We start from the raw sequence: 25,377 nt of genomic DNA, 5'->3' as shown, positions 1-25,377 counted from the left end.
CATTGAATCACAAAAAAGTACTTGCTCCGTCGGGAGTCGAACCCGGATCTCTCACTTGCCGGGTGAATGTGGTACCATTACACCACAGAGCGCCTACTTTTTCCGATTCAATTATTTTGTATTTGGCCGTATCTGTCACATACGCGTTTAATAAGCAAACCAACATATGATAATTATATATATATATATATATATATATTATATATATATATAAATCATATTTATTGATATTTTAGTAATTAAACAGGCTATGTGGAAACATATTCCTGAAGTGTTCACAAATTGGTTTTCAGTAATATAGTTCGTTTAGGATAAAATAAATTAAGAAATAATTAAATCCGTTTTAGACTTTGAATTGAAAGAGCTAACTTGGAATCTTAGTAAATAGAGTTAATATTCTTATTAATATATTATAACAATTTTAATACATTTTTGAAACAATGGGCAATAAGATTTAAATTTAAACAAGAAATGTTTTATGGCTTTTGTAAAGTAAAATGTTAAAAATTATGGCTAATTATTAACTGTATTACTCACTCTTTACTTTTGGATTTGATACACTTATGCGTTTTTTACTCACAGGAGTTCCATGTCATTATTATTCATTTTTAAGAAATCAATACCTTATGCTTAATCTGAATATTGGATTTTTCAGTGAAAGCTTTTTCAGTACATGATAAGCAGATGCAACTTCCTAAATATTAAACACTTATAATGAACTAACTCTTAAAAGTTATTGATCAAAGTTCAATTTTATTTAAATTTGATCGATCGTACATATGTTACCATGTGTTTTCAATAATGTATTTAGAATTTGTACACAACTTGTTATTATTATTCTGAAAGCACAAAATTATAAACCATTCAGAATGAACAGAACAAATTTCAAGAGAGGCCATTACAATTCAAATCCACGATCAAAAATTAGTGAAGATGATGCTGAAGGCAACAAGCATAACATAGATTCAATACTTTTTAAACATGTGCATAGTAAAATGAGTTAATTTAAACAGAATTACAGATCATAAACTTGAGCTTAACCACTCGGCGAAACTTTTGGTTTGGCGAATTTGCTTGTGCTTGCATGTGCTATCTGGGTACCCTCCATTTGCATTGACGACAGCTCGGCCGTTTTGCAGATAGTAACTGCTTTGTCCGTGACGTCAGGTTGGCGCAATAGTCTTTGATGTTTTGGTTGTTAAGGGCTATATGGATTAGAACATCATGACTAATAACAATAACTACGTATCTTCTTCAAACAGTTCAGACACGAGCATTATCCATCTGGAGTTGTAATAGTTTAAATTTACGAAAAGTACAAACACAATGAATAAATAAATAGTACGAGAGACATAACATTTGAAAGGCCTGAAAGAGGTTCTGAAACAAAACTATTTTTAGTCTAATGGTAAATTTTACACGCAACGTGAAGGATTGGCGATGGGCTCCCCGTTATCTGGCTTTTTATCAAATTTATATTTCAATCATACAGAACACGAATACATAATGTCGGATCGGAATAAACACAGGAATAAAATACTGTTTTACCACATATATGTGGATGACACTATTGTACTGCTTTAAAGGTTATGTTAGATACTGCCCGCCAGTTAGATCTTTTAAATAAATATTCAAACACAATTGCCCCCAATCTTAATTTAAATTGAAAAAGAAACATCAAATAAACTGAACTTTACCGACTTTTTAAAGTTATTGATAAAAACTTAATTTTCTTTAAATTTGATTGAACACAACTTGGTATTTATTCTGAAAATAAATATTATAAATCATTGAGAACGGGCAGAACAAACTTAAAGAGAGACCATTGCAATCTTAATGATCACTCGTGAAAAGAGTGGGGATGACGCATAAAGGCAACAACATAACGCAGAGTAAATACTTTTCACTCATTTGAATAGATTACATCCAGTAAATAAATTATACGTAATGATATTGTAACAATATCACGTATATCTTGAGATACAGTATAGCGCTGACAACAGTGGCACGCGATGTGTTCACTAGTAGCGCCACTCAGCTAATCTTAGGCCCTTGACACCCAGAGGGCCAGTACTTGAGGCACACAGCGCCATCTTTGAATTTGTGTTTTAACTATTAAGAAAGTGAGTGGTCAATAGCTATCTTCATTCTAAATAGAGGATTTCCTTGCACATTGAAAGATCTCATTAAACACAGACAATTCATACTGAACAAATCGGGAAAAAATATTGCTTAGTCCTTTTGCCCAAGCATACATACTTCATGTATATATTTTAGGTGAAATCCATCTTCTTCAACAACCAACCTTCTATCTTCTCCTGTCAAAATCACGAAGGATGGAAAAACTTCCTCTGTAGGCCTAAATCTACATGTAAAAGACCTTCAAATATAAAACGTGGAAGGAAGAAAATAAATCATATATATATAAATATATAAATAAATAAATATATATATATATATATATATATATATATATATATATATATATGGACCATGAGGACGGGCAGAATAAGGCATAAAAGGGAATTGGCTTCTCCTTTTTAAATAAAAACAAAAAAAACAAAAACAAATCTTTTTGGAATCCACTATTTTAACAAGTCGCATTATTCCATAAATGAGAAACTATGGAGGAACATGTTTATTTTTAAATAGGCCTACTGGACGGATTTTGGAAACTCCATAGTGTATTGTAGACAGTAGAGTATAAAGAAAAACTGGTTCCTCGATTTATTACGATATTGTTTTATCTTTCAACGGCAAACCATTATTTAAAATAAATATTAAAAAATACGAAGATAAAATTGTAATAAATAAATCATCCTACATAAAAATAATAAATTACATGTCCTACAGAAGATCGATCAGACAAGGAAGACAGAATCACTGGTTCCAACACAAACAAGCGAACATGTTCTGACTAGGTTGACGTGGTCATAAAAAATCCACTTGACAGAGCAATAGAGTGGCAGAATCTTAAAATTGTGAAAACCCCAATTTATGGCATGATGAAGTCTACTGAATAGGTCCAGCGATCTGGTCTTGTAAAGGTACTTGGAATTTCGTATCACTAATCAATTCAAGGTTGTCAATGAGTTAATTTAGCAGTTTATGAAAAATTTAATTTTCACTTGACATTTAAGCTCTGACAAATCAGTATTTCCCTGTAAGGTAAGGCCCTCTCCGTTCAAACCCGTTTTGCCTACGTTTTGCGTGTTTTCCCACATAAATGAAACTGTATCCTCCATACTAGTGGAGCTGTAAATGTGATGCCCACCACTTCCGTGAAGTGGTTACATACCACAACACATGCGGTAAACTGTAGCGTCAATTTAACTGCCTTCATATTGTTAGTAAATTGAATCACTGATATGACCAACGGTATCGTTTGTAATAAGCTTTCACATAAGAGATCATTCCTCCAGGGCTGGAGTGACAGGTTCAAATTTGGGCGTGTCAAAATTCCGGGAATTCCCTCAGAATACGTGGAATGTCCCCGTTTTCTCTCCCAATTTGGCATAACCCCATAGGTTGAATGTTTAAAATTAATATCCGACATAGGTAAGCGAGCGAGTGCTAATTATTTTAATATGCTCGTAATTTTTTTAGAAAAAGAAACTGTTAGTCCTCCTCCGTAGACTAGTGGATACAGTCACGGCTCTCTAACTGAAAGATCACGAGTTCAAATCCCGGGGAGGTCCAACCAAGATAGGAATAACAGACACTGTGACCAAAAACAAGCCAGCATAGCCAAGAGCTGAGGCTTTAAAGAGAACTAAAAAAGAACTGTTCCATGGCCAAAAACCACTGTTGGTGATTTAGCGAGTTGACTAATCATTTAGGAGTCAAAGGCTGTCTCATCCTGGTAGCCATGGAAGTTCTTTACTTATTAGTTATTATCTTGTTATCTATCATTATTTAAAACTGTACAACAGCAACTACTAACACATGGTTTAAAAGCCTTTGAATGCATGTTAACGATAGACTACATTTAGAAAGAAGCACCCAGTAAACTTTAAGATTTATCTGTTTAAGATTTAACATAGTTCTTAACTATATTAAGAACTATAGAGGCTAGCGATAGCTTGTAGTGCAGCCGGATCGTGATACGTTCTTATATAACTTCAGGGCATAAGTTATCAAATCAATAGCGCTGATAAGGCTTGTAACTGGCGAACCTATTACTTTCTCCTAGATATTGTATTGTAAGTAACGCCACGTATTCATACGAAATTGCTTTAATATTATGTAAGTACATATGTGAACAAATGTGTTAGAAATTAGATAAACTATTTTAAAAATACAAAACAAACTACCTGTTAGCTATACCGGTATTTACGTGTAATTTCTCAGAAGAAAATTAGTCAAATTTTGTTTATACAAATCCAAGTTATTTTATCAGATTTAATAATGGAGGTAATTTAATATTCCCTCTGTTGTCACCACTGGATGCGAGATTTCTTTGGTGAAAATTCAAATAAAATAAATATTCCTTAATTTTATAACAAGATAATTTCCACTCTGACAGTATAATAGCAATTTAAAATGTGTGTAATTAAAAACGATGTGTTGTAATAAACACGAACCAAAATAAAAATGCAATCTTTTGTCTATTGTGATGAAAACACACAAATTAGTTTTCCAATTTTACCTTTTATCCATCGGAATGTTAAAGATTAAATTTGATAACCCAAAACAACAATTTTATAAAAAAGTATGTGCACTCTTATAACCATCCACCACTGTAATACAATGTAAGCCTTCATTTTTCACTTGAAACCCTTATATATAAACATCTAGAGCCAGGCCCATACTCAGACCGGTTTTTCGGACAATTTAACCGGGGCCCAGGCCCTCAGGGGGCCTGCTCGGGCCTTGCCACACTTCTATTTGAAGGGACTTTGTCGACGGACGAGTAGGTCAATCTAATAACTGTAACTTACTACTAACATTACCATCATTAACAAAATAATAAGATGTTGTCAATGGGATAAGTTGGGGGGGGGGGGGGGTTGTTAAAGCGGTGTCTTATATTAATATCTTTTCTGGGGCCCGCCACAGCAGAGTACGGCCCTGTCTCGAGCCAAATACAATTAATGTAAGTTTAAATTTAAATCTGACTCATTTTGAAAAGGCAAAAATAGTAAAAATATATTAAACAATTGTATATAAAAATTACAACAATTTTTCAAAGATAAAAGTAGAAAATTTTATGAGTAGTCAAAACAAGTCCGCCTATCCAAAAGTGCATATAAATAATAAAAATATGATTAATTTGTGATCAAAATGATCAAAAACTTCAACACCCTCAAGGGCGGAGCCAACGAGAGGATCCAAGAGGTCCGTCCCCCCCCAAATTTTCAATTTTGCCAAATACTTTTTTAGTAAACGGTTATTATTATTTAAATAATTCAGTATTACTGACATGTACTGCTCAAAGATGGTTCTCAACAAAGAAATGGGTCAAGAACTTTTTAAGGAACAAAGTAGGGCCTTACTCTTTGTCCACTATGGGAAAATATCAGTTGTCTGTACCCCCCCCCCCCATTTTGTTTCCTGGCTAAGTTCTTAAACACCCTTAATTTTGATCGTACGGTTATGGAAGGTCTCATTCTAAAGGTATAACTAATACACATCGAAACGCTTTTTTAGTTTTGTAAAGTGTATAGTTTGTGAATATTAGAACGATGAAGTAAACTAAGTACAATATTTTTCTAAATAACGTTCAAAAATAATTTGAAAAATAAAACTATAAAAAAACGTTTGGATGCGCGTTAGTTCAATCTTTAAAATGAGAGATCTCATAAATCTACGACAAAAATAAGATCGTAAAAGAGCATGAGGCCGCCAGCTTTTAAAATATAAAACAATCGTATACACCTGATATATATTTCAATCCGTGTTTGAATTGGATAACTCTATCGCAGGCCAAGCACACCTCTTAGGATTTGCAAGATTTAAGTGTATAGACTAAAAATTGTTATAGTAAAGACTTAAAAATCTAATTATCCTGTTCCTGCCCCTGCTTCACTGTTTACAGGACCAAATCGGATGATGATACCAAATGCACTAACTTTCGTATACTTTGGTAAAAGTACAAAAATCAACTCTCACATTCTACATCGAATTGGAATAGTGTAACGAAATAATATTCTGAAATCAGAAAATACAACACCTTTAAATATTGCCTCCCTTCTATAAGCAAACCCTACGAACCGGGGGCAATCTAAATTTTGAACCCTTATAAACGATGGAAACTTTATACTCAGAAGGTTTTATATTTCAAAGATACGATTAACACGTATCCAAATACTGTTTAGCTTTTTTCATAAGTTCCCTACACCATCACCTTAACTTTAGGAAAAGATAAATATACCAAATTCCCTTCAAACACTCGAAACAATATAACTTGAAGTTATTAAGTTGCAATATATACTTACGGTAACAAGTCCTATACCATAATTGTAACTTGGGTGGGTAGTTGTGTGTACAGATATGAAAATGTTAACATTGAATTTTTGTGACCTCCCATGTATACAATGTTTAAAGATTTTCATCAGATCGAAACCCTGGTTGAAATCTCTTATACGAATTATACACAATGTTAGTTGAATCATAATCTACAGTTAACTAAATCAAATCATTAAATACTGTCAGATTTAAAATTTAGAGTGTCAAGTTGAAATCTTTGCAGCACAAGGCATCTTCCTACGGTGTAATCTTTATTAGCGAATCAAACTGTTGACATTTTAAGGGATTACTTGATGGATAGGCGTAACTTTCTGGGGAAGATGATGATTGTAGAGGGCGGGGTTCTTTAGTGCTGAAGGCTTTAGGAAGCCTAAACGTAAAGGAGACTCTTTCCCTGCCCACTTTGACCAGTATAGCCTGGAACATAGATATCTTTCCCTTCTTCCAAGATGATACAATCGAGAGCGTTATTCCTCCCCTTCATGATACTATACGAGATCTTACTCGGAAGCAGTTCCGCTCCCAGTTTTCCTCCCCTTCATTATAATGTACGAGATCTCACTAGGAGGCATTTCCGCTCCCAGTTTTCCTCCCTCATGATACTATACGAGATCTCACTAGGAGGCAGTTCCGCTCCCAGTTTTCCTCCCCTTCATGATACTACACGAGATCTCACTAGGAGGCAGTTCCGCTCCCAGAGTTCCTCCAATTCATGATACTATACGAGATCTCACTAGGAGGCAGTTCCGCTCCCAGTTTTCCTCCCCTTCATGATACTATACGAAATCTCACCAGGAGGCAGTTCCGCTCCCAGTTTTCCTCCCATTCATGATACTATACGAGATCTCACTAGGAGGCAGTTCCGCTCCCAGTTCCCCCCCCCATCATGATACTATACGAAATATCACTAGGAGGCAGTTCCGCTCCCAGTTTTCCTCCCCTTCATGATACTATACGAGATATCACTAGGAGGCAGTTCCGCTCCCAGAGTTCCTCCAATTCATGATACTATACGAGATCTCACTAGGAGGCAGTTCTGCTCCCAGAGTTCCTCCCCTTAATGATACTATACGAGATCTCACTAGGAGGCAGTTCCGCTCCCAGAGTTCCCCCAATTCATGATACTATACGAGATCTCACTAGGAGGCAGTTCCGCTCCCAGTTTTCCTCCCCCTTTATGATACTATACGAGATCTCACCAGGAAGCAGTTCCGCTCCCAGTTTTTCTCGCCACCACGAATATCCTGTCACTTCAGAAGCCAAACATAACACCATTTTAGGTTTAGATAACTCCTTTTGCCCTAGAGATTAAAGGATAGAAGCCGAGATCCACCGCTACCTCAAAGTACGTAATTTACTCAGTCATCGTAACAATAAGATTATGCTTGTTCTTAACGCTAGATTTAAATAATAAGTTTCATCCATGGAGGATAATTTATTAATAATGTGTAGGCAAATTCTTTTGAGCAATTTTGCATACCAATGCGTAGCGATTATTTCTGATAGTATAACATTCAAATTTTAATACTACTTAATTTATTATTGTTTAGAAGATCAAGATACACATCTTGTAGCAGCATTGAACTTTGAGGTTTTTTTTCACTGGTGTAAGAGATTATAAGGTTGGGGTTGCTATACGAAAACTTTGAGCTGCCCTTTAATGTTATTTCGATTAAAAGCTGGAGGAATAATTTATTCCCACTCTATAAATAATACAATGCATATCAATATATTTGGACGTGCATTAAAGTTGCCTTAGTCTTAGTAACTCCTTTCATAAGGGAAATATGTTTTATTAGGATTTATCAGGCTATTAAAAAATAATTTGCAACCCATACCATACCAATATTTGACCACTATGTTATACAAACTTATGTTTTTAATTACCGTGGATATATATAACATGTGATGTTTTACAAAATCAGGAAAAATTTCCATTACTAGGAAATCTATCCCGTAGGCCCCTTTGATTCGGTTGGTGAATGAAATGAGCAGATTTGCTTTCTAGCTTTATTATACATTTTCATTTATATAATTTTTTGCAAGATATTTTTCAGTATGTGTTTCTGAGTTGCAGATAGCTCACTCTCTCCTCATAAGGACTTGGAGGAGTTATACGATAAAAATTACACAATATTTTAATTTAACGAATGTATTTTAACTGCCCTAAGCATGCGATTATGTGAAATTTTATTTATTTCGTTATTCAGGAGAATAGTGTAATTAATAATAAATTAAATGTATTATTCGTTTTTAAAGTTGATTCATAAAAACAACGGAATTTCAATAACTACGAATATTTATAAAAACGTTAGCTTTCCAACTACATTAAATAGTACGGTACGAAATCAATATTATATTCATGAAAATATGCACAAATCATTACTGGTATGCATATTATTATTTCATATTCCGCTCCAGATTACTTTGCATAACAAGCATATGCTTGTTTAACTACGAGACTGTTGCTGCTGTTTTAATACAAACATCAGTCCTGATTACGCATAAGTTACAAGTCAGCTTTTGTTTATATATGTTTTATAAATATTTTGACTTGACTCTATATGTATAACTGAACGAAAATATATAGAGATGAAACATAGTGTATTATGCAAGCAAAGTCGTATCCAGAAAAACATGACCTTGGCATACCTTGATTGTGAGTCCTGTGTCCTTGAATGGTCCCCCCGTTCGTGTGCTTCCGATGGAAAGGATGCATCACAGATAAAGTGGCTACGGCACTTGAACTGATAAAACACAGAGGACAACAGGAGTGCGGTGCCCTGGTGTGCGCTCGCTCCTTGATCGATTCCTGCCGAGTACGGTGGGACAGGGGGTGTTGGCGGGGGGCGGGGGCGGGGGATTGCAGATAACCCCATTCACATCCGCGCCACACCACGCCGCGCCGATCCACCCCGTCTTATCATTCCACTCCCCACTTCACGCCCCGCCACTGCCACTCCAATATCCCACCGACGATAAATTGGCAATAATAAACTCTGATGCAATTAACTTCTCCTTCAATGCTGCTGCCTTTGGCTTTTATATCATATTTTTACAATTCTACTATCAGATAAAATATCATAGTTTAACTAACGACAGAAATATTGTTTCCTTGATGTAAAACACAAAAACTAAATTTGATCATCTCTAGCATTTAAAACTTTTGGTATGCATGTTAATTTAATGCATCAACTTTAAATTTGATTTGAGACGAATAATTAAAACTATAATAATGAATTATGTTATATTATTATTGCTACAAAGTTGTTAATCTATTAGGAAATGACGTTTTAATTTACCTGTAGACTTTCGAGAAAATTGACAGTCCTGCCCTTCGGTGGTGTCTTCATCTGAATAGGAATGCAGTTCGTTTCCAAAACAATCACAATAGATGAGCACAAGCGTCTGAAAGTCAATTTTGACACCTCTATCAGACAGTTGTCTGTAAAACCACTGCATGCGATCGATGTTGACCATTTGACTTCTCTGTACAGACGTTCTCGATGATCGACTCACAGCTTGACAGATCTTGGACCAATTGTCTAACGAATTGTAAGGCATGTGCTTCTTGGCTATTTCAGGCACGAAAACTTCTCTTTTCTTTAAAAATACGCACAACATTATTTCTAGCACAGATTTCGCTGGACAATTAATTTGTTTGTATTCCTGTAGAAGGTGTTCGATATTTAATTCACGTGCTAGTAAAATTCTGTTGTTGAAGCTTTCTGGAGATCGTGGAAGTTCATCATCCATACATTTCAGCGTGCATTTCAATCCCTAAACAAGGTCATAGTAATATAATGCAAGCTAATGTTCCTCGTATTTTATTACTACTATTTGTATTTTTCTGTTTAAATTAAAACAGCGCAAAAGGCGAAAAAACTATTTTGAATGATTGTACTTACAGTTCTAAATAGATATTCTCTAACTAACGAAGATCCCAAGTTCTGCACAAGTACAGTTTGGAGTAGGTCCACCATTGCTGGTAAGTTGTGTACTAGGTACGGAGTGGTTTTCCTTTCACTTTATTGATCAATTTAAAAGTATGCTGGAATAGACAATGAATTAATTTAATCAGACGTCCTAGTTTAAGGATACTATCTAAAAATATATACAAAAATTTATGAAGGCATTAAAATTATATTAACTACTTAATTAAGTTCAATTGACCTTAGAACTTTAAATTATTCAAATTTTGGCCCGAATCCCGCCAGTCATCTGTTTTATTGATGGCAACGATATCACTGCTGACTGGCGGATCTCATCGGAAGTTGGTGCTATTTCCACGGTGTGGTCAGTGGTGAAAAGTCAGTAGTCATTAAAATTGTATATTTTTCCTCCCTTTTGTGTGGTGTTACTAACGATAATAGATATGGTAACTAGAAACATGGGTTTCTATAAAGTGATATACTTATAGCATTTTTTGTGGTGGGTGTGTTTGTAGTCTGTAACACGGCCCCGATTGTGCAGTGTGAACATCATGGCTTCGTCGAACAGGGGAATCCAAATAGGTTCAGCATGGTTTCAACGCAAAATGAATCTGAGACCACAACATAGAGGAGTGCATTTAGTTACTGAAGAAATTCTTAGGCAAATGCCAGAAATATGTCAATTTTCTGTCGGACTGTTTCATGTACAGAGTAAGTAAACTAGGCTCAGTACCAAGCCTAGGTTATCAGATGGGTTTGGTTAGAAATAGTAACAAAAATCTAGTTTTATTGTTTTGAGCATGAAGTACCTCTAGTTAATTACATATGATATATATTTACACACTACAAGTCAAAAAAAATCTTAAGGTATTCTATAATCTCAAGTAAACTTATACATTTCTTCAGGGTCAATGATAGGCTGCCAGAAATTTTAATCTTTAAACTAGACTATTCAGATTATAATGATGTAGGTCTATTTGGTAAACAAAAACAAATTTTAAACTATAGAACCAAGTTATTTAGTGCATTATAACACTAGTAAACATTATGTGTTATTTAGGCTACACTAGGCTATTCCTATTTTTGAGTTAAGGCTATTATCATGTGCCATGAGCCTGGATTAGACTTTTGTTGTTGATTATACCAGTTAAGGTTTTATTTACCAAATTTAATTGATAAAAGTTAGATTATTACCGGTGGTTAATTTTTAAATAACATTTCTATGAAGTGGTTATCTAATTTATATCTTACAGAGGCTGCAGTGTAATAAAAGGCATATTCCATATTCAAAAACATGTATTGCATAGCTAATCAGGGAATGGAAAAGACCATAACACACAATTATCTGAGCTTGTTGAACTATCAATAAATTAAGCTTTCTAAATAGAATTACAATACAGAAAAGTTTCTTACATACATTTAAGACATGGAGTTATTAGCATTTAAGCATTTATCTAATGTAAACTCTTCTTACTTCATTGCACTTGTATTACAGGTAACAGGAATATCACTAAGAGTAAAATAATTCAATTTTACTATAATTGGTAACTAATAATGGCACCAAGTTAGCTATTAGAAATGCCCAAACCATTGAATACAAAAGTTTTATAATTATAATTACTTACCATGAATTATTGCCAGTTCTTTTTACTGTATTGAAGGATAGTAAAATTGTTCTAAATTTATTGAAGCATTTAGTTAAATAACTTGTATGGTATTTGAGTGATGGCCACAAGTAGCCTACAATGGTTATATGTGTTATTTGTCACAAGCTGTCAGTCAGGTTTATCCTTCAAAGTGGTAAAAAGCAACTAACTGCTATTCTATTTTGTTTGTTACATTTTATAAGTACACATAGCCTTGATAGTTTGTTGTATTCATTAATAAATTATTATAATTTTAGATTTTAAAACAGCTGAACTTTACTGTCATTTGAAATACCTATAACGTAATTTGGTTTGACATTTTGGTTTCAGTAGCTGAGGTAATGATGAATATCGATGATTTGATTGCGTTGGTGGCTGCTTATTAAAAACATTGAACATTCCAATACATATTATTAACATAGACCAATTACAGAAAGAATCCATTGACAGAGCCTTGTGGTACATAACCAAGAACTACTTGGTAGAACTACTGTTATTTAAAAGACTCCGTGGTGCTTATGTATTAACGCCAGAGAAGCAAAAATTAAATGATTATCAAATGCAGACAATCAAAACCTTAATTTTTAGTAACAAAATTTAAAATTACTTTTACTTTTAACATTGAAACACTAGAAATCCAATAATAAAAATTATTTAAAAGTGAAGTATTTATTAGGATTTAGATGGAAAATGGACCGATAAAGAATTCAAGATGATTCAACACTGTCTTTATTTTACTTTCAACTGATGCTGTTGCCATATGAATTCTGATAAATAAGATTCCAAATGATATCTAGCTGTCCTCCTAGATTGGCATTGGCAGAATTTGTGCTGCAGCACAGTGGCGTTAATACATTATATAAATTATTGAATAATACAAATCAAAATGTCAAACCGATTAACGTCAGTACAGTATTTGAAGTTATAGTTTTTATAGTTCAGCTATGTTTGTAAATGTAGAAATTTAATAATGGTTCTTTGGTATTATCTGGAGGCCATTATCTTTTTAATAGTTTTTTGGTATTAAATTTTTGATGCGGTGGCGTTAATACGTAAGTACTGACTTTGTTTCCGGCCAGACAAATAAGATTTGATTAAGTTCAACTCCTTATTTCTAACACCATAAAAGGACATCATAGTCTATCATGCAACATATCAAAGGATATTATACATTCAAATGCCTTTGGCAGGTTATTCAAATTTGAGCTACAATTATGTATGTCTATTTTCAAAAGTATTAATTATATAATTTACAATGCCTTCAATATCTAACAGTGTATTTGGGACGAAACCCATATTGATAGTTGTACAGTAAGTGATTAGCACAAAAGTACTTAACTTACTTGTACTGTATTAAGCACGATTCTATAATTTCTCTAAGGATGGGCACATAGCTATGGGCCGATAGCATTTGAGCATATTACCGTTCCCTTTTCCAAAGATTTAGTATCGTATTAGGAAAATAAGCATTATTCAGGGAAAACTCCCATTTGTGAGTACCTACTTAATTAAGTAGAATAGTCAAAGGATTGATAAGTAATGTTGCTAGTAGTTTTTATAACTTAGTTTTGAAGATCAAACATATTTTCACATTTTGAGTTTGCTTAGGTAATATGATAAAAAAATGATAGTATATAAGATTGACAGACTGTCACCAATACATTTATAATGTTACCAACAACATATCAGGTGGGAGCTTAAAAACTAACTTATTACTAGTAACATGTGTACTAAATGGGTTTAAAAATGAGATACCTAGTGAGATATGTATAATATATTAACCCTTAAAAGTACCAACATCCTGTCAGATGAGAGCTTAAAAGCTATTATTATTAGTAAAAGGTGTACTAAAAGGGAACTACCTAATTAACATCACGTATTGAGATACTGTATACTATATTAACACTTACAACTGTATACTATATTAACACTTACAGTATACCAACATCCCGTCAGGCTAGGGCTTAAATACTGTTATTACTCGTAACTGGTGCACTAAAACGGAACCAATTAACATCTGTTAGTGAGATACTGTATACTATATTAACCCTGAAAAGTACCAATATCCTGTCAGATTAGAGCTTAAACACTATTATTACTAGTAAGTAACAGACACAGTAAAAGGGAACTAAATTACATCACAGTGAGATACTGTATACGTACTATATTAACATTTACAGTACTGACATCCTGTCAGGCTAGGGTTTAAAAACCGTTATTACTTAACAGGTCCACTAAAAGGTTAAATGTCAATACCTAGTGATATATTGTATACTATTGCCTATTAACCCTTACTGTAAACCTACCACATCCTTGTGAGGTTTGAGTTTCTAGAAACAGGTATAGTAATAAGGGTTAAAATCATATTCTAGCGAGATACATGTAATTAATCTCTACTGTACCAACATCCATGATTCTGTCAAGTGAGACCCTGAAGCCTATAACTAGTAACAGCCAAGAAGAGTACCGAAGGGTTAAATCACATGACCTAGCGAGATATTGTGTACTATTAATGCCCACAGTAAAAAAGTCCTCTCAGGACTGAAGCTATTATTATTACTAATAGACGTAACATTAAGGTTACTTACATTACACTACTTATTTACATTACTTTCTAGATACACTATTTTTCGTAGATACTTTAATAATGTTAACTGTACCACTTTATTGATAGGTAAGTGCGTTTGAGACTCTTATACTGTCAAACACTAATAGATGTAAAATTGATTTAGGAATAAATTACATTAATTAGTAAAATATGGTATTAACCGATCAGAATCCAATCAGGTGAAGGGCTTCAAGATTTTTAACCTTCTACTATCAACAGATAACCAGTTCCATTCAGATTGCAGGTTAAGCTAAGAAGTTCAAGCTTTGTGTAACACCAACTAATCCAACAAAGTAGGCTAACTTCACCACATGTGTTTATAAGTTAAGTTACTGAAAAATGTCATGTGATTAGTGTAAGCAAGGGTCATATTTTGACTAACAGAAATCTGGACTCCCAATTATAATCGATGTTTACCATTTTCAATAGTGATGTAGAGAGAGGTACTTGAGTTAGAGTTTACTCGAAATTTGAAACCTCTAGGTTAACACATTCAACATTTATCATGTGCATAGTCAACAAAAATCAGACTTCGTTTATCAGTAACTTGCAGGAGAGGCTTCGGTGAATATTCAGCCAATAAAGCATGTTGTAGTTTTGTAGGGTATTTTGTTTTGGAGGTACACAGCATTGGAAGGATCTATCCCCGAATCAAAGTCACATACAAAAATAGTCTAAAAGGATGTATTATTTTCGATTTGGCTTTTTCTTGGCAACCTCCAACATGGAGACCTGAAACTTCTTAATGAGGTGATGCCCCCAGGCAAGATTGGTACACACTTAAGGCTCCAAAGGTTACCCATATAGCACATGACCAGTGTAGTGCCCTCTATTATTTCTAAGTAAACTTTCTACTTTTTGTTTATGAAGTAGAGGCATTATAATATAATTCATCTTTATGGTAAGGAACAATCACTACTAGCACTGGTTTTTGAATATATTTCACTAAATTCAACAAGTTTTTGCATACACATTTTTTACCATTAAACATTTTGAGCCGCTCCCCCTCCCCCCTCCAAATCCCATTTGGCAGAGTTGGACTTTTTTTATATAGAAGTCAGTGTTTTTATTGGAAAAAAGAGTTACATGTCTAAGAGGAGTTTTAAAACCTATTTATTAATATATTGGAGACTAAGAGCCAAAAACTTGCTCGAGGTGGAAAATCATCGAAACTGAACTTTTATACCTTTTGAAAACATGAATACAATCCACAAAACTGTCCACATAATTATTTTTTATTAGGTTTTTTTATAAATTTTACATGTCAAAAAAGTCTTTAATACCTATCTTTAGTATCCATTTTGGTCCCTCCAATGTTGGCATGTATAATCTGATAATGAATTGAGAGCATTTATTCTAGTGGTCATCTTTATTTTGGCTTTATAAGTGTTAAGCTTTAAACCTTTTCCAAGCTTAATTTTAGTCATAGAATTACTGGAGAAGTCTCAATTTTTGAGTCTTTTGTCAAATCATTGATTTAAAATAATTATTTTATGTGGGCAGGAAACATCTTAATGAATTTTGATCCATCTCACTGGTTTTAAACACAGTTATACAAATACAAGTCACTAGTGCTACTTAAATATTTTCCTACATTTCATCAGATATTGATATCCAAGCAATACTAATTAGCCTATCATCAGGTAGTAAATACTTAAATTTGACATTGTCAACACTTTGGTACCATTTTTAATTTATTCAAATTTCAAATTAATCTCATTCCTTGAATTTTTAAGATTCAAATGGATTACAATATTAGTATAGGATTTAGGATGGTAGCTCTGTCTACTAATTATCAAGTAGGATTGTTATTACCTCATAGGTTTTCAGCTGCACAATCTCTATAAGAATGTTCTGTCTAATCTTTTTTAAAAAAGTTACCACTGATTTCTTCTCTGAAGCTACATGAGATGCAATGTACTGTTGAACGTGAACAGTTCATATATTATGTTCCAAATGTAAAATATATCCAGCAATTATTACATAAAATAACTTATGTAAGACTTATGTATACGTCCTAGTGGACCGATGCTTCTAGGTGTCGAAACGCGGCAACACACAATCATTACGCTCATCTGAGCAGTTGTACCAGCTGAATAATCAGCGTAAAAACAATACAAATCGATAAAAACGATGAAAAGTGTAAAATTTTCCATTATTATACAAGTAATGCGAAGAATAAACTTAATTCAGTGATGAACTACTGCTTATTGAAAATAAATACATTTTTATTTAGTTAAACGTTACATAAAAATTAAACAACATTGGAATGCACAGGGTGAAAAATCCAATTATTACAATCAACCCAGTTAAACAAACAATACTATTTGTATTATGTTCTATTATGGTTTATATGTATGAAACACATAATTACATATAAAATAACCAGAATTCTAGCATAGTTGAAATGAAGGCATTAAGGACACTGCGTACAATGAAACCATTGTAACATTTGACAAAATTCTAAAATCTGTGACAATTGCATAATGTGTAGTGAATTGTAGAGGTAGTAGGCTGCTAATATTGTTTAATATTATCGTACCTCAGCAATGATTGTAGTAGAATCTGTTTTTGAGTATCTAAGTCTATTCCAGTATGTTATAAAGGTTCACTTTCTTTGAGCGTTATTTTCAGTTTGTGTACAATTTTGATGGTTCTTCCCCACAGTTTGTTGCCTCCACCCCCCAAAATCTACCACCCTGGGATATCTCTTAACTAGCCCAGATGCAAATCTAGTCCTGATTACCAAAACTGAAGTTTTAGTTAATTGTTTTACAGATGTAAGAATCAGCTTTTAAACATTGATTGTATTTGTATCAGTTTCGAACAATGTGGAAATACAGTCTTTTTAATATCATAGGCTAAACTTTACACTATGATCATTTTATGCATTTAAAAATCTAATCCTCACAAAAAAAGATAATAAACAGCACAACAAAGAAGGAGGCGTCCAGTGCACAACCAATTGTGCTACTGGTTCTTAGTTATTCAGGAAGAGATACTGCACATTCATATTAAACCATTACATGTTGTTTTAATTAGAGGATGAATGGATATTAATATGTAATCTCCTATTAGATACGCTGTTCAACAGTACTTTTCGGATATAGGTTCAGTGCAGGATCAAGTAGTTTGTCCATCCTGACCATAGTTATGAGTGATACCATTATCCACACAAGCTGTATCAACCAGAGGATGGACGGATATCAGTTTGTACTCTCCCATTAGATAGGCTGCTTAGCATTTCTGCACGGATATGAGTCATTTGCAGGATCAAGTAGTTTGTCATCCATCACACATAACTATGAGTGATACCATTATCCATATCAGCTGTTTCAACCAGAAGATGGACGGATATCAGATTGTACCCTCTCATTAGATAAACTGTTTAGCAATTCTGTACAGATATGAGTTATGTTCAGGATCAAGTAGTTTGTCATCCATCACACATAACTATGAGTGATACCATTATCCATATCAGCTGTTTCAATCAGAAGATGGACGGATATCAGATTGTACCCTCTCATTAGATAAACTGTTTAGCAATTCTGTACAGATATGAGTTATGTTCAGGATCAAGTAGTTTGTCATCCATCACACATAACTATGAGTGATACCATTATCCATATCAGCTGTTTCAACCAGAAGATGGACGGATATCAGATTGTACCCTCTCATTAGATAAACTGTTTAGCAATTCTGTACAGATATGAGTTATGTTCAGGATCAAGTAGTTTGTCATCCATCACACATAACTATGAGTGATACCATTATCCATATCAGCTGTTTCAACCAGAAGATGGACGGATATCAGATTGTACCCTCTCATTAGATAAACTGTTTAGCAATTCTGTACAGATATGAGTTATGTTCAGGATCAAGTAGTTTGTCATTCATCACACATAATTATGTGATACCATTATCCATACCAGCTGTTTCAACCAGAGGATGGACGGATATCAGTTTGTACTCTCCCACTAGATAGGCTGTTTAGCAATTTTGTACGGATATGAGTTATGTGCAGGATCAAGTAGATTGTCATCCATCTCACATAATCATGAGTGATACCATTATCCATACAAGCTGTTTCAACCAGAGGATGGATGGATATCACTGTGTACTAACCCATTAGGCTGTTCAGCAATTCTGTACGGATATAAGTTCTGCACAGGATCAAGTAGTTTGCTCTTCCCTCCCACATAATTATGAGAAGTGTTTAAGTTTAAACGATTCAGTTTTTTGGTACTAACACCCTTCTACTCATTGCTTTCTATTCCTGTTTGTTTCCTTTTTGCAAATTGTTTTGGTCTATGTTTCTGGTAGAGTAAAAATATCAACTACCTGTTTTAAGTCCTTAAATGCCCTGTGTTTGTTCTGCTGTTTCATTTAGTTTATAGTAACCAAATGGGTAGATATTGGAAGCCAAATATTATTGTTGTATAAGTTCACACACTTGACTCTCAGTGTAAAGAATATAAACTCAGGAATGTAACATTTGACTGGAGTTATATTAATATAAATTAGTTATATTGTAGTAATTAATTATTTTTACCCATTTGGCTCACTTCAGAGATGAAATATTTTCTTAGATAAAGAAGTACCGAAAAATATACTGAAATTTGAAGAATTTACAAAATTATTACGTATTTAATGGCAAAATTATCAGTTTAGAATAAATGGAAAATAAATTGTATATTTGGTATGTAGAACAGGGCATGCAGCTTTTCCTTGCTGCCAGGCATATTTTGATTGATTTACCGAGGTTTCTTTAAACTTCAAGCTTTGAGGCATGTTGTTTTTATTCAAAGGCATATTTGTTAAATACATATGTTTTTTACTTTGCATAAAATAAAAAAAATGGTTGAAAAGCTGAAACAAGGTCTCTGGTTCCTTAGAAAACTTATAAGTGAGAAGTTGTGAGACATTGTATGGAATGTAAAATTTTTATTTACATTTCTAAAAGAAATAATAAATTAGAACTATAAAATATATTTATAATAGAATAACTGCAAACTGACCAAAAACAAGGCTTTGAATAGTGGCCACCAAAGATAGTGTTACATATTTTTACCTCAACATTTATTATAATAAAACTATTATTACGTGTGTTTTCCTGGGTAACTAATTAATATTTGTATTGGGTAATTCTAAGCAATATAAGCAATTACCTTGTATTGTAACTATACTGTAAGATTTATAAGTAAAATTTAAAAATCTATAAATTTACCTATAAAAATGTTTTAAATTTGAGAAAATGTATAACAAATTCTAAGTTTTTAACTTATCACTGGTGGTAAGTAACAACTATGCATAAACTTTTATGATTTATGATAATTGACCAGCAACACTTCCATGAATTATTAACTGTGCCTGTTTTTTACTGTTTAATTATTTCAAAACACGCAGGTAGAGCCTACATTATAGTTGGTAGCCATTCAAGTGAATAATGAAAAAAAATTAATATTTAAAACATATGTATTTAATACAGGGAAATAAATCATATTTATATTTAAGATTGTTGTAATAATCTGTGAACTGGACCATGTGAGTAGTGTACTGGCCATATACTGGGGCCTTGGAAGGCTCTTCTGGGCTGTGGGTGTTTCGTCATACAATTCATTTTTTATTTTTGTCAACATTTTAATTTTTTCTATCTGATACTATGAAATTTAAATACTAAAAGTAGCACTCTATAAGTGTTCATGTACCTAAACTATTGAATTAGTGCAGACTTATATCTAAGTAGCTTAATGTTCACTGAGCTCAAGAATATTGACTAAATTTGTCTGGAGCGTTGTATGTTTTAGCAATATAACAACACGAAGAAAGGTTTTAATTTTAAATAAAAATAAGTATTATATAGTAAAACTAATCATCTTAGTATAAAAACTAAATGTGGAATCTGATTTTGAGTATCCTAAAGCGATAAAAATCTAAAAGTTGAAAATGCTTTTAATTATGTTTTTTGAATTACGCACGAATGACAAACCTTGATGTGAAATGTGTATGTATGAATTGCTCCACTGCTAATACAAACATGGACTGCTAAAATATGGCAATGGTACCTTGAAAATTACTAAATTTTAAGTATACTTCGCTGTAAAAAAAAAAGTATTGAATTAATATTAATATTTTTTTTTTCATTGAAGTGACAGTATTCTTTATATACCATGTACAAGGGTTGATACTTACATTTCTGGCCCAACAATGAAACAAACAAGTATATATGATCGAATCTAGTTTTATTGTTTTTCAAAATATTCTTCATTAAAATTTATATACTTTTCCATGTGTTTGAACCAATTTTCAAAGTACTTTTTTCCACTCTGACTGAGACAGCTCCAAAATATGCATTTTAAACGCAAAAAGTACTTCTTCTTCTGGTGTTGAAAATCGTTAACCATGCATTTTGTTTTTGATGTGCGGGAACAAAAAGTAGTCATTTGGTGCCAAATCATGGCTGTATGGCGGATGGTCCATCAACTCGATTCTCTGGCTAGTTAAAAATTCAATTGTTTTAACAGCAATGTGAGAGCTTGTATTGTCATGATGAAAAAAATAATTCATCTGTTTTTTGAAGTTTTCCAATTTTCTCCAATGACTTCTGGCAAAAAAATTGTTGTGTACCATTCAGAGTTGAACATCTTACGTTGCTCTAATGCCACTGTTGCCACATGACCAGTAATGCCGAAAAAACAGGCAACCACTTTGTTCAATGTATGAACAACTTTTGATGGATTTGGCTCGTCTTTAAAGACCCACACAGTTGAACGATTGATGTTTTGATTTGGTCTCATATCCTTAAATCCATGATTCATTACCTGCAGATTTTATACACAGCTTTTGATGCACCTCTAGCAAATATTTTCAATATTTCAATGAACCAGTGACGTGAGTCTTCTTTCGAGCTTTGGTCAGGTTACTCATATGTGGGATCCCACGGGAACAGATATTTTTATGGAAATATGACTATGTAGTATCTTGTTGATTCTAGTCATACTAATGCTCAAAGATGCCTCAATCTCACATTTTATCACATCACAATCTTGTTTAATGAGTTCAAGCACAGCATTGATGTTTTCCAGGCATAACAGATTTTGTACAGCCTTCACGGATTTCACCCTTCATCGGCCATGTGTGAACTGTTTTACAGTAATGTATGATGGGGTTTCATTGCTATATATAATGTATTAAGTTCATTGCACTCTTGTGATAATCCACGTTGAAAGTTATATCAAACTTCCAATTGCTTGAAAGTGTTCATGGGTCAATTCTATTTTTTATTAGGAACTGCACTTTTTAGTTAGCTGCAAACAAAACTAATCGTACTCAGTCCAAAAATATAAATTGCAACGAGCCAAAAGAGACAGATTAAAAAAATTTCCCTTACCAACTTTTTATACTCTATGTATAGATTGAAGCTATGGGTAAGATCTGCCAGATAATATGAATACTACAAGAAAGTTTTATATAGAGTATATATTGACAGCGTAGACATTGCTGTAGATGGAGCTTATATTGGTTACTGTTAACTTACATTAAAAACATAAAACCAATATCTAAGACTTCCATTGATATATAGATTATTAAACACTCCTCTATCACAAGAAAAATTTAAAAAAAGAACTTCAGTATATAAAAGATGTTGCCGTTTTTAATGGATATAAAACAGATTTAGTTGAACATATATTTAAAAAAGCTAAAAAGAAACATGACAAAAAGTCAAAGACAACACTTTTACCTATTAAAGACACAAACACAAATTGGATTAGCACTACATGGACAAATATATCAAAAGATGTACAAAAGTCATTAAAAAAACATACAAATAAAAACGTCAGATATAAAACAACAAGTCACTTGAAGAATAAATTGAAAAAATCCAAAAGATGACGAAGAAATTATTAATAAATCAGGTATATACCAAATTAAATGTGATGACTGCAACAAATAATACATTGGACAAACAAGAAGAAAAATTCATACACGATATAAAGAACATTGCTCCCACATTAAATTCAACAGAAAAGAAAAATTGGCCGTCGCACACCACTGTATCAATACTGTAATGGACACACAATATCACAGAAAAACCTAAAACTATCAAAACATGTTAACACTCCAATATATTTAAATGCATGGGAGTCATATTACATTAATCAATCAAACACAGAAGATTTATTAAATCAAGAAGATGGACCAATACAAAATTCAATGTTACTTAAACGAAGATTACAAAAATAACATTCAAAATTTATATAGTATAATACCAGTAATAATTTAATTGTATTTACACACTACGCCACACAGGACAAATTAATATTAAATCACATATGTTTAACTATTAGTAAAAATTAAAATTTACTTTTTGTATTTACTTTTGTGATGTGTCTGAAGAAGATAACCTCGCTCACAAAACAATAAACGTTTTAAATATTGGTTTTATGTTTTTAATGTAAGCGTAGACATTGTTTAGGCCACAGCTAATGTGACAGTTGATTGTTAATGTCATTCTCAAACCGGCAAGTACCTACAGGTATGTACTTTGAATATCACATTAAACTGATCCTAGATATCCTAATTTCTGTTTTAACTGGAATAACATTAATTTAGTATATGTAATTGAGAGCTTTATAGCTGCTTTTTGAACCTAACTTAAAACCCGGCTGTAGTGGAATGGTCTTGAGTTTTTACCCATAAGATCAATGTTAAACCTCATGCACTTGTACACCTTTATTTTTGATCATAGCGTTTTGGAAGGTGTCTGATTTAAAAAATGTATTAATATACAGGGTGATTCAAAACTAAAAACGGCAAATCTCTCGGGAGCTTATTCTATAGCTAAAAACAAGTAAAAAAGTTCATATAACCATATGCCCGGAAACGCTTCGTTAGGCGAGTTACGCCTACGAAAGATTTCGCGCCGGATTTCAGAACCCTTGGTGAAGTCAGGCCCCCCCCCGTATAAAAAATGGTAAAGGTAGTTACAAAGATACAAATACGATTGTTTTTTTATGTTTTTATATCTGACAAATTTATTAAAATTCGTCCCAGAGCTGTAAATGCAATACTTTCAGAGATATCTTACGTAAAACACAAGAATTGGTGCAAAGAAATAACACATTTTTGTGTTTAACGTAAGATTACCTTCCATAAATGTTAAATAAAGGTCATTTTTTTTTCATGACAGATTTGTAGAACATTTAATTCTGAAAAGATTCATGTGAATTACTTAGGGAAAAAATTAATAATAGTATTGAAATTTTAGCTTTATTTAAAAATAAAACAGACGCACAAAAATGCATATTCTTATCTGCATAAAATATTAACTAATGTTTAGGTTGTGAGTAACAGCTGATCATTTATTCTAGACTGAACATTAACATAAAAATGTATTTACCTTTATAAAAACTGTAATAATCACCTATAATAGTTTGCTCAAAGTGTCCTCCGTTTGTTAGCAATGCACGTTTTCGCACGACGAATCCACTCTTTTCTAGCGCGTTTCATAACGTTTGGAGCATTCTTGATAGTTTCTCCTTTCTTCTTCTTTTCTGCCGCCTCTGTAATGCGATTACGTAAACTCCTCTATGGTGTTAATCCGTTTTGAATAAACAATTGACTTCATCCAACCCCATAAGAAAAAGTCTGCTGGCGTGTAGGTCAGGAGAACGTGGTGGCCATTTTACTGGTCCATTTCGACCAATCCATGTCTACCGTATGTATCATTTAAAAAAAGTTTTTCACATCATTAGAAAAATGGTGGAGGTGCTCCGTCGTGCAATAAACCATGCATTTATTCTGTTTTGAACAGGAATATCTTCCCAAGAGGGTAGGCAGGTTTGTTCTTAAAAAAATTTAAGTACGCTACTCCATTAAGACGATTAGGGAGGAAAAATGGACCAATCAAATTATCACCCAGAACACCAAGCCATTACATTGACTGAAAATGTATGTTGAAAATGCCTCGTCTCGCAGTTTCATGTGGTTGATCGTACGCCCAAATTATGGGTTATTACGAAAATTTACAATTCCATTTCTAGTAAAACAGGATTCATCAGTAACGAGAATAAACGCCGAAGAAAAATACTGATGTCGTAAACAATTTCTTCTTAACCAGCGGCAGCAGAACATCTTCCGTTTATTAAGATCTTGCGGTAATAAGTCTTGAACACGTGTTATATGGAATGGGTACAACTGTGCTTCATGAAGTGTCCGCCATAACGCTTGACTGGCAAATATTTAACTGACGTGATAATCGTCTGTTGCTTGTGGTTGGTGATAATTCTACAGCATTTATTATTGCTTGTTCATTATTATAGTTCCTTGCGCTACGTTGACGACCAGTATCTATTCGCTTCGGTTTAAAGCTAACCAGTTTTCTCTAAGTCGTCTCTCCACAGCTTTCAAATGTTTTGCGATCAGGTGTTCTTCGATGTGGAAAAGTATCACGATATTCCTGAACTGCAGCTAAAACCATTCTTGTTAACTTTGCCGTAAATCAGTATCATGTCCGTATACTCTTCAAACGAATACATACCATTTACATTATCTGCCATTATTTACTAAGATAATTACATACACTTTTATAAAAATATTTAATAAAATATTTTAAAAATAAATATTTAATAAAATATTTTATACACTGTTATAAAATATTTCCAAATAATCATAGGATCTCACAAAATACAATCTTCACACGCCACAATACAAAAACCTCCAT

At 33.1% G+C, this 25,377-nt stretch overlaps 2 protein-coding genes across 4 annotated transcripts in view; one reads left to right on the top strand and one right to left on the bottom strand.

Annotated features, from left to right (window-relative positions):
* LOC124361832 (probable ubiquitin carboxyl-terminal hydrolase MINDY-4) overlaps positions 1-9,283 on the bottom strand; it is a 47,651-nt gene extending 38,368 nt beyond the window's left edge. The window contains exon 1 of the mRNA XM_046815829.1: positions 9,121-9,283. Coding sequence (XP_046671785.1) covers positions 9,121-9,187 — 67 coding nt within the window. The 5' untranslated portion in view covers positions 9,188-9,283. The remainder of the gene's footprint in view (positions 1-9,120) is intronic.
* Positions 4,176-25,377, top strand: part of LOC124361833 (UPF0047 protein YjbQ) — a 42,325-nt gene continuing 21,123 nt past the window's right edge. Inside the window, exons 1-2 of one of the 3 annotated variants that reach the window (XM_046815831.1) lie at positions 4,176-4,245; positions 10,916-11,111. In XM_046815831.1, the coding sequence (XP_046671787.1) occupies positions 10,952-11,111 (160 nt within the window). In that variant the 5' untranslated portion in view covers positions 4,176-4,245; positions 10,916-10,951. Of the gene's footprint in view, positions 4,246-10,707; positions 11,112-25,377 lie in introns of those variants that run through there. The other 2 variants (XM_046815832.1, XM_046815830.1) reach the window with 2 other exon arrangements.

This window comes from Homalodisca vitripennis, chromosome 5, assembly GCF_021130785.1.
Source record: "Homalodisca vitripennis isolate AUS2020 chromosome 5, UT_GWSS_2.1, whole genome shotgun sequence".
NCBI lineage: Eukaryota > Metazoa > Arthropoda > Insecta > Hemiptera > Cicadellidae > Homalodisca > Homalodisca vitripennis.
The sequence above is the reverse complement of the archived record's forward strand: the minus strand, read 5'-3'. Positions and strand labels throughout refer to the sequence as shown.